The sequence below is a fragment of the Hydra vulgaris genome, chromosome 09 (genome assembly GCF_038396675.1).
Source record: "Hydra vulgaris chromosome 09, alternate assembly HydraT2T_AEP".
Lineage (NCBI taxonomy): Eukaryota > Metazoa > Cnidaria > Hydrozoa > Anthoathecata > Hydridae > Hydra > Hydra vulgaris.
Genome location: NC_088928.1, coordinates 9,365,001 through 9,378,949, shown reverse-complemented (window position 1 = coordinate 9,378,949; position 13,949 = coordinate 9,365,001). Strand labels below are relative to the sequence as shown.

General features: G+C 28.7%; 1 protein-coding gene across 7 annotated transcripts in view; it reads right to left on the bottom strand.

Moving 5' to 3' along the window:
* The window catches only part of LOC100214976 (TALPID3 protein), a 67,577-nt gene that overhangs the window by 21,322 nt on the left and 32,306 nt on the right, over positions 1-13,949 (bottom strand). For all 7 annotated transcript variants that reach the window (XM_065804673.1, XM_065804670.1, XM_065804671.1 and 4 more), the window contains 4 exons: positions 12,261-12,344; positions 12,053-12,154; positions 11,431-11,615; positions 7,096-7,238 (listed from right to left, as the gene is read on the bottom strand). In XM_065804673.1, the coding sequence (XP_065660745.1) occupies positions 7,096-7,238; positions 11,431-11,615; positions 12,053-12,154; positions 12,261-12,344 (514 nt within the window). The remainder of the gene's footprint in view (positions 1-7,095; positions 7,239-11,430; positions 11,616-12,052; positions 12,155-12,260; positions 12,345-13,949) is intronic.

The window sequence follows — 13,949 nt, the reverse complement described above, 5'->3', positions numbered from 1 at the left end:
GTTATAAATGTGAAGTTATAAATGTGATGAAGTTATAAATGTGATGAAGTTATAATTGTGATGAAGTTATAATTGTGATGAAGTTATAAATGTGATGAAGTTATAATTGTGATGAAGTTATAAATGTGAAGAAGTTATAAATGTGATGAAGTTATAAATGTGAAGTTATAAATGTGATGAAGTTATAAATGTGATGAAGTTATAAATGTGATGAAGTTATAAATGTGATGAAGTTATAATTGTGATGAAGTTATAAATGTGATGAAGTTATAAATGTGATGAAGTTACAAATGTGATGAAGTTATAAATGTGATGAAGTTATAAATGTGATGAAAGAATAAATGTGATGAAGTTATAAATGTGATGAAGTTATAAATGTGATGAAGTTATAAATGTGATGAACTTATAAATGTAATGAACTTATAAATGTGAAGTTATAAATGTGATGAAGTTATAAATGTGATGAAGTTATAAATGTGATGAAGTTATAAATGTGATGAAGTTACAAATGTGATGAAGTTATAAATGTGAAGTTATAAATGTGAAGTTATAAATGTGATGAAGTTATAAATGTGATGAAGTTATAAATGTGATGAAGTTATAAATGTGATGAAGTTATAAATGTGATGAAGTTATAAATGTGAAGTTATAAATGTGATGAAGTTATAAATGTGATGAAGTTATAAATGTGATGAAGTTATAAATGTGAAGTTATAAATGTGATGAAGTTATAAATGTGATGAAGTTATAATTGTGATGAAGTTATAATTGTGATGAAGTTATAAATGTGATGAAGTTATAAATGTGATGAAGTTATAATTGTGATGAAGTTATAAATGTGAAGAAGTTATAAATGTGATGAAGTTATAAATGTGAAGTTATAAATGTGATGAAGTTATAAATGTGATGAAGTTATAAATGTGATGAAGTTATAAATGTGATGAAGTTATAAATGTGATGAAGTTATAAATGTGATGAAGTTATAAATGTGATGAAGTTATAAATGTGAAGTTATAAATGTGATGAAGTTATAAATGTGATGAAGTTATAATTGTGATGAAGTTATAATTGTGATGAAGTTATAAATGTGATGAAGTTATAATTGTGATGAAGTTATAAATGTGAAGAAGTTATAAATGTGATGAAGTTATAAATGTGAAGTTATAAATGTGATGAAGTTATAAATGTGATGAAGTTATAAATGTGATGAAGTTATAAATGTGATGAAGTTATAAATGTGATGAAGTTATAATTGTGATGAAGTTATAAATGTGATGAAGTTATAAATGTGATGAAGTTATAAATGTGATGAAGTTATAATTGTGATGAAGTTATAAATGTGATGAAGTTATAAATGTGATGAAGTTACAAATGTGATGAAGTTATAAATGTGATGAAGTTATAAATGTGATGAACTTATAAATGTGATGAAGTTATAAATGTGATGAAGTTATAAATGTGATGAAGTTATAAATGTGATGAACTTATAAATGTAATGAACTTATAAATGTGAAGTTATAAATGTGATGAAGTTATAAATGTGATGAAGTTATAAATGTGATGAAGTTATAAATGTGATGAAGTTACAAATGTGATGAAGTTATAAATGTGAAGTTATAAATGTGATGAAGTTATAAATGTGATGAAGTTATAAATGTGATGAAGTTATAAATGTGATGAAGTTATAAATGTGATGAAGTTATAAATGTGATGAAGTTATAAATGTGATGAAGTTATAAATGTGATGAAGTTATAAATGTGATGAAATTATAAATGTGATGAAGTTATAAATGTGATGAAGTTATAAATGTGATGAAAGAATAAATGTGATGAAGTTATAAATGTGATGAAGTTATAAATGTGATGAAGTTAGAAATGTGATGAAGTTATAAATGTGAAGTTATAATTGTGATGAAGTTATAAATGTGAAGTTATAAATGTGATGAATTTATAAATGTGATGAAGTTATAAATGTGATGAAGTTATAAATGTCATGAAGTTATAAATTTACTTATTGGTTGTTGTAAATAAAATTTGTTTGATTTTTTAAGTTGTTGTGAAGTTGCAGTTAGCAATTTTTTGTTTAGATATGAAGATAAAATTATATATTATTGGCAAAAAGCTGTCAATGTATGTCACATTTTAAATGCATGAAAATTTTTTAATCAATATTTTTAATGAAATTACAAACAGTTTAGTTTCATTTAATGATATGAAAACTTTATATGACTTTCTTATTTATAATAAAAGATTTTTGCTCATTGAAAGATTGTTTATCATTAGTTAAATTTTAATATTTAAGTTAATTCAAACGAACAGTTAGTCGATTATTCTTTTTAACACTATTAATCCTATGAACTTTACAAATTTTATTTAAATCTTTATTTACATTTTTAGTTAACTTTAATCATGATTTTAATGATTGTTACTGAAACTTACAGCTAAGATATCTTATCTTAAAGCTCCTAAAGTTCAGATGTTTTCTTCTCCATACAAATATTAGAACAAAAACTTAATATCACAAAAAGTTAGTACAGATAATACTAGAATATTTCTAAATATCCTCAAAAACGAGTTTGATTGCGAAATTCAAGTGTAATGTTGGTAACTTTGAATTATTAATTTTCTTATTCATTTTTATATTACTACCATTAATATCTACGTCTTGCTTTTCAGATTTTGACTATTAATGAAATTGATTTAGAAAAAATTTAACATTTTCTGATATGATAGTGTTATTCAACTTTATGAGATAATTTACTATTGGTTAGATTGCTCTCAATTATTTTTGATTTTTAATTTGTTTACCTGTATTTTTTTAATATGTTTTATAGGTTTTATAGTTAATTATGAAACTAAAATATCATTAAGTTATTTCAATTGTTACTTTTTTTATTTTTAGGTTTAACTTATAAAGCGTTTGTATGCTATTGAGATGTTAACAAGGGCACACATTATAGTACACATAGTGTGGGCTCAGAACAAGGCAAAAGATTTTCATTAGAGGACAAAGGATTACCCTTACTGAAAATGAAGGAGGATTTAGGATAAAAAAATGAAGGAGGAGTTAGGATGGGCAGGGGAAAATACTTAAAACATCTATAAATAGAAGATGTAGTTGAATGTTTTTTAATTTTAATAATATTTTAATTAATCTTATTTGTTAAATTATTGTTTGTAAACAAATAAATTTGTTTAAAAATTCTAATTTTGTTACTTTTTTTTTTTAATATTGAGTTATGTTTATATATAAATTTTGTTGAAAAGATACACAGTTTGCTTCAACACTAAACACCATCAAAATTTCAGTAATCAACAATTATTGCTGAATTAAAAGGTATCTAATAAGTACTTGCAATGTAAAAGAAGTTAAAAATCAACTTTCCACTGTGTTTGTTCATTATCGATGTGTCCTTATCTGTTCAAGAAAAAATTAATGTTTATAATTAAAAGGATCATATTTTTAATAAAAAAAAACATTTGATCATATTCTTTTTTTTATTTTTTAGTTCTTTTTTATGTTTGTTTGTTTTTATAATTTTACCTTAATTATAACTGCAAATATTATACATTACAAACATTTTTAATTTAGTCGTAACTTTATTTCTTTAATTCTATTTCGGTGTTCTACCAACTATCGTGTTTACTTTGTCTACTGTTGAAATATGGTTTTAATTTATTAAACCTCAATGATTTATGGTTTTAATTAAGTAAATTTTAATTATTTAAAATTTACAATGTTGATCATTAAAAAGAAATTAGTTTTTCGCAATCAAGGAAAGAATAACTTTATTTTCTGGTCAAATTACAAACTTTGTTTGTACTGTTAGCTTTTATTTTTTTGCTATTTTGTGTCGTAGCTAATTGTCTTTGCAATAAATGTCTTTTCTTTCAGATTTTGACTACTTTTAACAATGCTCTAGAAAAAACATCAGCAACAGGTAAATTGATTTGTAGTGTTAATATGCAATGTTGTTAATTTTTTTATCATATAATTTTTTTTTTAATTTTAGATTTATCTTAGGATGCTTTTTCAGCATATTGCAAAACAAATAAAGGTCCCACATTTCATAAGGCGCATAAGGCATGGGCCCAAATATAGGGCAAAAGCTCCTTGCCCTTCCCCCCCCCCCCTCTTTCCCTTTATTATTATTATTATTTTTTCAAAAGGAGTGTGGATCCTGGACAGAAAAAATATATATACGGGAACAATTTTAATAGTATTCTAAAAAATACAGTGCTCAATGTTCTTAAAAGAACAGAGCAATAATAAATTAGTAGAAAATCACTTTTTTTTTTAATTTTACACTGTGTTTATCTATCTCTAAGACTCATCAGAAAATTTTTCTGATGAGTCTTTATAGATGAAACACAGTGTAAAATGAAATATTTGATAAGTGATTTTTTATTACTTTATACTTTCTTTTCCAGAGACAAAAATAAAAATCACTTGATTACACCGCACAACACATTTTTTGCTTCTTGAACACTGTTAGGTGTTTCTTAAAGATTTTTGGGTGCTGATCACAAATATAACATCAAAATTTACGTATCACATACCGTTTAAGAGAAACCTTCAATTTTATCTAAGTTTTTGCTTAGATTTATATCCAAACATCTCACTCCAGTTAGTGACTCATCAGTAACAGTTTGTGTAGTTAGTGTGTGTGTGTGTGCATCATTATAGTAAAATACAGTCTCTGTATCAATATAACAGTAAGTAAATTTAATGCTATAGTTTTGCTGGCTGGCAATATGTCTGGTCACTGTTGTAACAGCTGCAATACATTCTGCTATATCTGTGGCAAATATACACTTGCGTCTCAGAGACGTTCTATAACTGCTCTTGTAAAGAAAGCTTATAATCTGTATTTTGGCTGCAAAATTGATGGACAAGACAAGGAATGGGCGCCTCACATTTGCTGCACAACATGCAGTGTCAATCTACGAGCCTGGCTCAGAGGCACTCGTAAGAGTATGCCGTTTGCTGTTTCGATGATCTGGCAAGAACAAAAAGACCATGTGACGGACTGTTATTTTTGTTTGACTAATATATCTGGTTTCTCTTCCAAAAACAAGAAGTCAATTGAATATCCTAATTTGCCTTCAGTAACGAGACCTGTGCTACATGACGACAGTCTCCCAATTCCGAAACCACCAGAGGACTGGACCTTAGATGAACCAGATGAAGAAACTCCAGTGCAGGTTACTGACAGTGACATTGACCCAGATTTTGAACCTTGCTCATCAGGTGATCCACATCTAATAATAGAGTCAGAATAGAACAATCTGGTTAGAGATTTGGGTCTGTCAAAAGCAAAAGCCGAGTTGCTGGGTTCCAGGCTGCAGGGATAGTGTCTGCTGTCACCAGGTACAAAAATTTCTATGTTCAGAAGCCGGCACCATGATATCACCAAATTTTTTGCTCAAGTCGACAGTCTAACATTGCCATTGTGTAGCAGAACAGCCTAAAAGCTGTTCTGCTACACAATGGCAACGTTTATCCGTCAGTACCTGTTGGCTACGTGGTACACATGAAAGAAACATATGAGAATATGGAACTGTTGCTCAAGCACATCAAGTATAGCAGTTACAACTGGAATATCTGTGGAGATCTAAAAGTCGTTGCTCTGTTACTGGGACTGCAGCTTGGCTATACCAAGTACTGTTGTTTCATCTGTGAATGGGACAGCCGTGCCAAAGAGTTATATTATTGTTGACAGAGCTGGCCACTCCGCAAAAAGTTAGTTCCAGGACAGAAAAATGTTGCACACGAACCACTTGTAAAGCCAGCAAAGATATTTTTGCCTCCTCTACACATAAAACTTGGACTCATGAAAAATTTTGTGAAAGCACTGAACAAGGAAGGTGAAGGTTTTCGCTATTTAAAACAGATGTTTCCAAGAATAAGTGATGTGAAGATCAAAGAAGGCATTTTTGTTGGTCCCCAGATCAGACATGTTATGAGTGACAAGCGGTTTGAGGAGCTGTTAGTTGGCCAGGAAAAAAATGCCTGGAAAGCCTTTAAAGATGTTGTTGACAATTTCCTGGGCAATTACAGAGCGCCAAACTACGTTGAAGTCGTAGACAAACTTATCTGCGCATACCAGAAAATGAAGTGCAACATGTCACTCAAGGTTAATTTCCTTCACTCGCACTTGGACTTCTTCCCCGTGAATCTTGGTGCTGTCAGTGACAAACACGGTGAGCGGTTTCACCAGGACATTGCTACAACGGAGAAACGATACCAGGGCAACTGGAATCCGTCAATGCTTGCTGACCACTGTTGGACACTGCAACGTGATGCACCAGAAGTTGAATACAAAAGAAAATCAGGAGCAAAACATTTTTAATTCTGTTGAACTAATGGCTCATGCGGAACGTAAATATGATTAAATAGGTAAACATAAATGTCTATTTCTTAGAGTTCCTACATGATGCAGTAAAACAAAAACTATATTTGTGCATACCCTATAGGTACCTGTCACAATCACCTAAAACTTTTCAGGAAGCAAGACTTTTATAAAAATTTGTTGTGCAGTGTTATTAAAAGTTAATTTTAAGTTTCAACAACAAACAAACAAAAAAATCTTTTCAAAAAACTATTTTTGAAATTTTTTTATAACAAACTTATGCTTTTAGGTAACCATGTTAAAAACTATTATGTTTTCAGGTAACTAAGTAACAAACTATTATGCTTATAGGTAATCATGTAATAAGCTTTTAGATAACCATGTAACAATGAAACTAAATCACTCTTTAAAAAACTTTGTTCATCATTGATAAAATCTTTAGTATAAATGCTTGTGTTTTTATGAAGACTATCATTTATATTTCATTTCCAATTATTAATACATGATAAACTTTCAAATTATTAATATATGGTAAACTTTCAAATTATTAATACATGATAAGGTTTAAACCATTAATACATGATAAACTTTCAAATTATTGATACATGATAAACTTTCAAACTTTTAATACATAATAAACTTTAGGATCCATTAACCAAAACTTGTAACAAAAAGATTAGATTTCAATATCTATTGAATCATATCAAAGTTTAAAATTTTTTTCTAATTTTTAAGATTTTACCTATCCAATCTCTTGGGTTTTCATTATCTTCCTCTTCATTAAAGAGACTTTGTACTTTGATTGAGTCAGCAACTTCCTTTAGCGTTGGATCAGTACCTTTATCATTCAACAGAACAATTCGAGACAACAACTCATGCTCTAACCTTTAAGAAAATTTTTTTAATACAAAATGTAATAAAATAATATTGGGCAAGTTTAAAAACTAAACGATGCAAATAAACAAATATAATAAAACTTCTATTCTTTTTCTTCGACATAAAACATGTTTATACCTTTTTTCATTTTTTATTTTAATCACCATGAAAACAAGAGAGTTTTGAAAAAATAAAAAATTTATTAAAGTAAAGAATAGAATCAGAAGAAAGAAAATGGTAAGCACAACAAAAAAAAGGAAACCTAAACTTTGAAAAGCCACAAAAGCAAATGCAAGTTAAATAAACCATGCCACCTAAATTTCTTTTCAACCGCAAATCAGTGTATAATTTTTTAAATGTTTAGAGATCATAGATGCAACAATTTTATTCTAAATATACATTTATATTTTTTTTTTAACCTTTCTTTTTTTTTTTTTTGGGTGCTATTTTTTATGAATAAAGAATATGAAAATCAAGCAAAAATTTGATTCTTAAAAGATTTCTTTTAAATTTATAGAAAAATTATTCAGAATTAAAAAAAAAAATTTTTTAAAGTTCCTTCAAAACTTATATTAGTAAAACAACTTTATGTATGTATGTATGTATGTATGTATGTATGTATGTATGTATGTATGTATGTATAAATGTGTGTGTGTATGTGTGTGTGTATATAAATATAATATATATATATATATATATATATATATATATATATATATATATATATATATATATATATATATATATATATATATATATATATATATATATATATATATATATATATATATATATATATTGTCAGATATATATATCAGTAGGTTCAGGTTATACTGCTACTGGTAACATGTAACCCAGTACAATCTGCTTCATGTCCTGCTGCCATGTAGGATACGCCGTTTTAGGCAAAGGCTAGGAGATGCCAACTCCGACTTTAAACACCCCCTGCCTTGGGGCTCTTGGTTGAGTAAAGGCTAGAGATGGTGTCTCGATAGAAATACTCATCTTGGGCAGATGTTAAATGTACCTGGCTACTGTCTTGTAAAAGGCCTCCTAAGCAAAGACTTAAGGGGTAAACAGATTCTATCTGTTGACCAACCTCGCACCCCTTCTTCATCTATTAGGCTGACGTAGATGTATGTTTAATACATTGTTTCCAGTTTAGGATGTTGAATGCTGGATCTTCTTGACTCATTGCATGAGTTTTGTTTGTGTCTCTGTTTTTATGACTAGGCAACTCATTCTATTATCTCCTAATGAGGGTACAGCTCTAAAACTCAGTTTTATGGTTCTGAGGCCGGCTGGTAGTCAGGTTTCCCGAACTTTGTGGTAGTTCTCAGTGAGGCAGATTCCATCAACAGCTGAGGCATTTACATTCGTAAGAATTCACCCATTTGTCGTGAAACTAGGTTTGAATCCACAGAATATTCTTTCATGTGCTTTCGTTTAGCACCACTTCACTCTATTGCCTTTCTCTTTGTTCTATATCGCTCTCCTTCATCATAAGACTGAACTCTTTTTGATGTCATTTCTGATCATATTGACCAAGCCCTCTCTCTTTATCCATCAGCTAATATAGTTGTTGTCGGTGACTCTAATGCTCACCACTCTGAATGGCTTGGCTTTAGTGTCACTGACTCTGCAGGCATTAAAGCCCACAACTTTTGCCGTTCTCAATCCCTAACTCAAATAGTCAACTTTCCAACTCGCTTTCCAGACAATCCGAATCATTTACCTTTTCTACTCGACTTATGTCTTGTTTTTGATCCAAGTCAGTGCCCAGTTTCTCCACATTCACCCTTAGGTGCTTCTGATCACAGTTTGATCTCTCTAAAACTAATATCTCATTCTTCTTCATCACCTGAAACCCCTTATTATTGAACCTCTTACAACTACAGTAAAGCTGACTGAAATTCTTTTTGTGATTTTCTTTGTAATGGCCCTTGGGTAGAAATATTTTGTCTTCCTGTTGACAAATGTGCTTCTTACATAACTTCGTGGATTCAGGCTGGAATGGAATCTTTTGTTCCCTCTAGACGATTCCAGGTCAAGCCTCAATCTCCTCCATAGTTTTCCTCACACTTTGCTGCTGGGTGGCCAACCAAAACCGTTACTTCCATATTTATCAGCAAAACAATTCTCCAGAAAACAGATGACTGTTTATTACTGCCAGAAACAATCGTAAAAAAGTTTTGTCTAACGTCAAAACCCGCTATTCTCAGGTCATGAAATCTCGTATCTCATCTCAAAAATTAGGCTCTCGTGACTTCTGGAGAATCTTTAATAATATCAATAATAATGGCAAATCTTTAATTCCACCTCTCTTGCATGGTTCAGACTTTGTCACCTCACCTAAAGACAAAGCTGAGTTGTTTGCTAAAAACTTTTCATCAATATCATCTCTTGATTCCACTAATTGCGTTCTACCTGATATTGCCAACAAACAGGTTGATCCATTGCTTGACATTCATATCACTCCAGCTTCTGTATCTAAAGTGATTTCCTGTCTAGATACTTCTACAGCCTGTGGCCCGGACAACATACCTGTTATTGTCTTGCAGAAGTGTTCTCCAAAGCTATCGTCTATACTCTCAAAACTAATCAACAAGTGCTTATCAAAGTCTTGTTTTCCAGCCTGCTGGAAAGCGGCATCTGTTATCCCTATCTTCAAAAATTCTGGAGAGCGATCTGATTCGTCTAACTACCGTCCCATTAGTCTTCTTCCTATCATAAGCAAGGTTTTTGAATCTTTAATTAACAAACACTTAATTTCTCATCTTGAATCTAATAACTTACTTTCTGACCATCAATATGGATTTCAATCTTCTCGTTCTACAGTTGATTTGCTAACAGTAATAACTGATAGGTTTTATCGTGCATTAGATAAAGGTGGAGAGGTTAAGGCCATCGCTCTTGACATTTCAAAAGCTTTTTATAAAGTTTGGCATGCTGGTCTTCTCCATAAGCTTTCATCTTATGGTGTATCCGGCAACATCTTTAAGATTATTGAATCCTTCCTTTCCAATCGTAGTATAAAAGTTGTCCTCGATGGACAGCACTCTTCTTCTTATTCTGTAACTTCAGGGGTTCCTCAAGGTTCTATCCTTGGCCCTATACTCTTTTTAATTTACATTAACGATAATCCAGATATTCTCACATCTAAGGTGGCATTGTTTGCTGATGATACTACCATTTATTCTTGTCGTAAAAAGAAACCAACACCCTCTGATTGCTTGGAGGGGGCATTTGAGCTTGAAAAGGATCTCACTTCTGCTACAGCATGGGGCTCACAGTGGCTGGTGAACTTTAATTCAGATAAAACTCAATTTTTTTCAGCTAATCATTATCGCAATAATTTAGATCTTCCTATATTTATGAACGGTGATGTACTCGATGAGTCATCCACTTTTCATCTTCTAGGGTTAACTCTTACTTCCAATCTTTCTTGGAACACATATATCAAATCAGTTGCAAAATTAGCATCTGCTAAGGTTGCATCTCTTTATCGAGCTCGTCACTTTCTTACTTTGGATTCTATTCTCTATCTCTATAAATCTCAAATCCGGCCTTGTATGGAATACTGTTGCCATATCTGGGGCGGATCTTCTAATAATGCCCTTTCTCTTTTAGACAAGGTGCAAAAACGCATTGTAAACATAGTTGGACCTGCTCTAGCAACCAACCTCCAACCATTATCACATCGTCGTAATGTTGCTTCTCTTTCTCTTTTCTACAAATACTTTAATGGGCACTGCTCTAAAGAGCTAGCGTCTCTTGTGCCATCTACTAAAATTCATCCTCGTGTTACTCATCATTCAATTAAGAGTCATCCTTTTTCTGTAACTGTTCCTAAGTGCTCCAAAAGCGCTTATTCGTCTAGTTTTTTTCCTTGAAAATCAGCTCTTTGGAATTTGCTTCCTTCATCTTGCTTTCTTGATTCATATAATTTGCAATCCTTTAAGCCGTCTGTCAATCGTTATCTTGCTCTACAATCTTCATCTTTTCCCTTTCAGTATTTTCCAACTTTAATTAGTGGCTGCTTGCAGCCTTGTTGGAAGCGAAGATGTTTAAATATATATATATATATATATATATATATATATATATATATATATATATATATATATATATTTATATGTATTCATGCATATTTTTATTAACAAATAAAATAAATAATAAACTCAAAATGTAATTAATGCACCATTCTTGGGCATGCATTTTTAATTGATTAGATGATAAAGTTGGAATGTTACACAGTGTTTGATTTTGAACATGTGTTGGAGGAAAAGCTGGGCCATTTTCCACTTTAGGTTTATGAACTTGTTGACAACCAGATATAAGAAAACCATCATCGTTTAAAAATTTTTCACTTTCATCATCAATTATCTAAAGTGGAAATAAATATAAACTTAAACCAACTGCAAATAGACACACATAATAACATAAAAGGAACTACCAACTTGCAACACATGGCGTGTTCATATTAAAGAAAATGTTTAAAAAAAATGCTTGAGCTAAATTATTTGATTTAAACTAAATAATAAATCTATATATATAAAAACTAGTTTAGTTTTTATTAGTATACATTTATCATTTAGTTTTAATCAAACAAATTTAGCTTAAGGGCTTTTATAACCATTTTCTTTAATATGAACACAACATGTTCTGGGAGTTAGTATTCCCATTTAGTTTCCTTAAATGACATATAATGGAAGTCTTAACCAATTGCAATTAGAAACATGATAATATTAAGTTATTCTAAACAATACATAATAAGGTATTCAAAGTTTATAAATCCAAAAGTAAAAAAGAATTAAACAAACTTTTTCTTTTGTGTTATCTTTTATATGATCATATGCTTGAAAGTGATAAGAAAGATCGTCTTTGATATCAGATTCCTTATTTTCATTATTTGAATCCTTTGACTAAAAATAATAAATATATCTAGACAGAAAAAAATAATAAAAATAAAAATACAAACCATAAACAATAAAAAAAATATGTTTAATAAGAAAAGTTTAAAAAACATACTTGATTATTTGTGATGCATGTTATATGACTTATAGAAGAAGAAGAAGAGAAGAGGCTGGTGTCAATATCAATGTTTGGTAAATTCTAGTTGTAATTAAAAAAATATATATATATACACATATATATATATACACATATATATATATATACATATATATATATACGTATATATATATACGTATATATATATATATATAGAGACATATATATATATACAAATATATATATATATATATATATATATTTATCTATATATATATATTTATATATATATATATATATATATATATATATATATATAATTGATTTTTTGACGAGATTAAAAAAATAACTACATGATTTTTACTACTAAAAGTTTCATGCGATTAGCAATCATCAGGTAAAAAATACATTGTTTTTTTCGTTAAAAAATATACTCAATAAACATCATGGCGTTCAAAAACAATTATAAACTATAACTATTTGAGAGTGTGGTTTGGTTTTAATCTTTGGGCTCGTGGTTGTCAAGCAAGAACTTGTTTTCGTGACGGCACTTAGAAATAATTTCTGTTTTTTTATTTAATATATATATATATATATATATATACAGATATATATATATATATATATATATATATATATATATATATATATATATATATATATATATATATATATATATATATATATATATATATATATATATATATATGGTCCGTAAAAATGAGGCCCAGAGGTTACAAAAGGTTAAAATAATTTGAGCTTATCAAGTCAAAAAATTTGGGTTAATAAGTCAAAAATTTTAGCTTTAATCATATAACTACTTTATTTATTTTAAAGATGTCATTTACTTTAAAAAGTTAAATTTTCTTGGCTTTAGTATCTATATATTACCTAATTAACAAGCTATCATAACTTAATTGTTGAAACTATAAAAACTCTTTCTTCTTAACAAACCCACTCTTTCTTTTTTCACACAAACAACTTGTTACCTTCTAAATAAAAATCTGTTAAATGTCTTAAACTTTTCCTTAAAGAAATTGATCACAGCAAGGAGAAATTAAAAATTTTTGATGTATTTATTCATATTACCTATAAATACATGTATTTATTCATGCTACCTATATATATATATATATATATATATATATATATATATATATATATATATATATATATATATATATATATATATATATATATATATATACATATACATATATATATACATATATATATACATATACATATATATATATATATACATATTAGGGTGGTGATAAAAACAACTTATTTTAAAAATGTCAGCTGACAACCCCTAAATGTGTTTTATATAATAAAATAATACTGGATTTAAAAAATTTTTGAATAAAAAATATTTTTACGGGTGCCACAAGGCCCTTATACATCAAACAGGTTCCTAATATTATAAAAAAAAAGTTTTTCAAAAGTATATCATGTTGGGTCTCAAAAGAAGCAAAATTTTATAAAAATTCTAAAAATAACAATTATTTTATAAAAAAACTATTATTTAAGATTTTTTTAAATTATAATTAAAAAAAAATTTTTTTTTTCATTTTTAGTTTAAAAGGTCATTTTTTTTGCAATAAACTATAAAATAACAATTTTTTTTTTTAAAATAATTGTTATTTTTGAAATTTTTATAAAATTTTGCTTTTTTTGAGACCCAACATGACATACTTTTGAAAA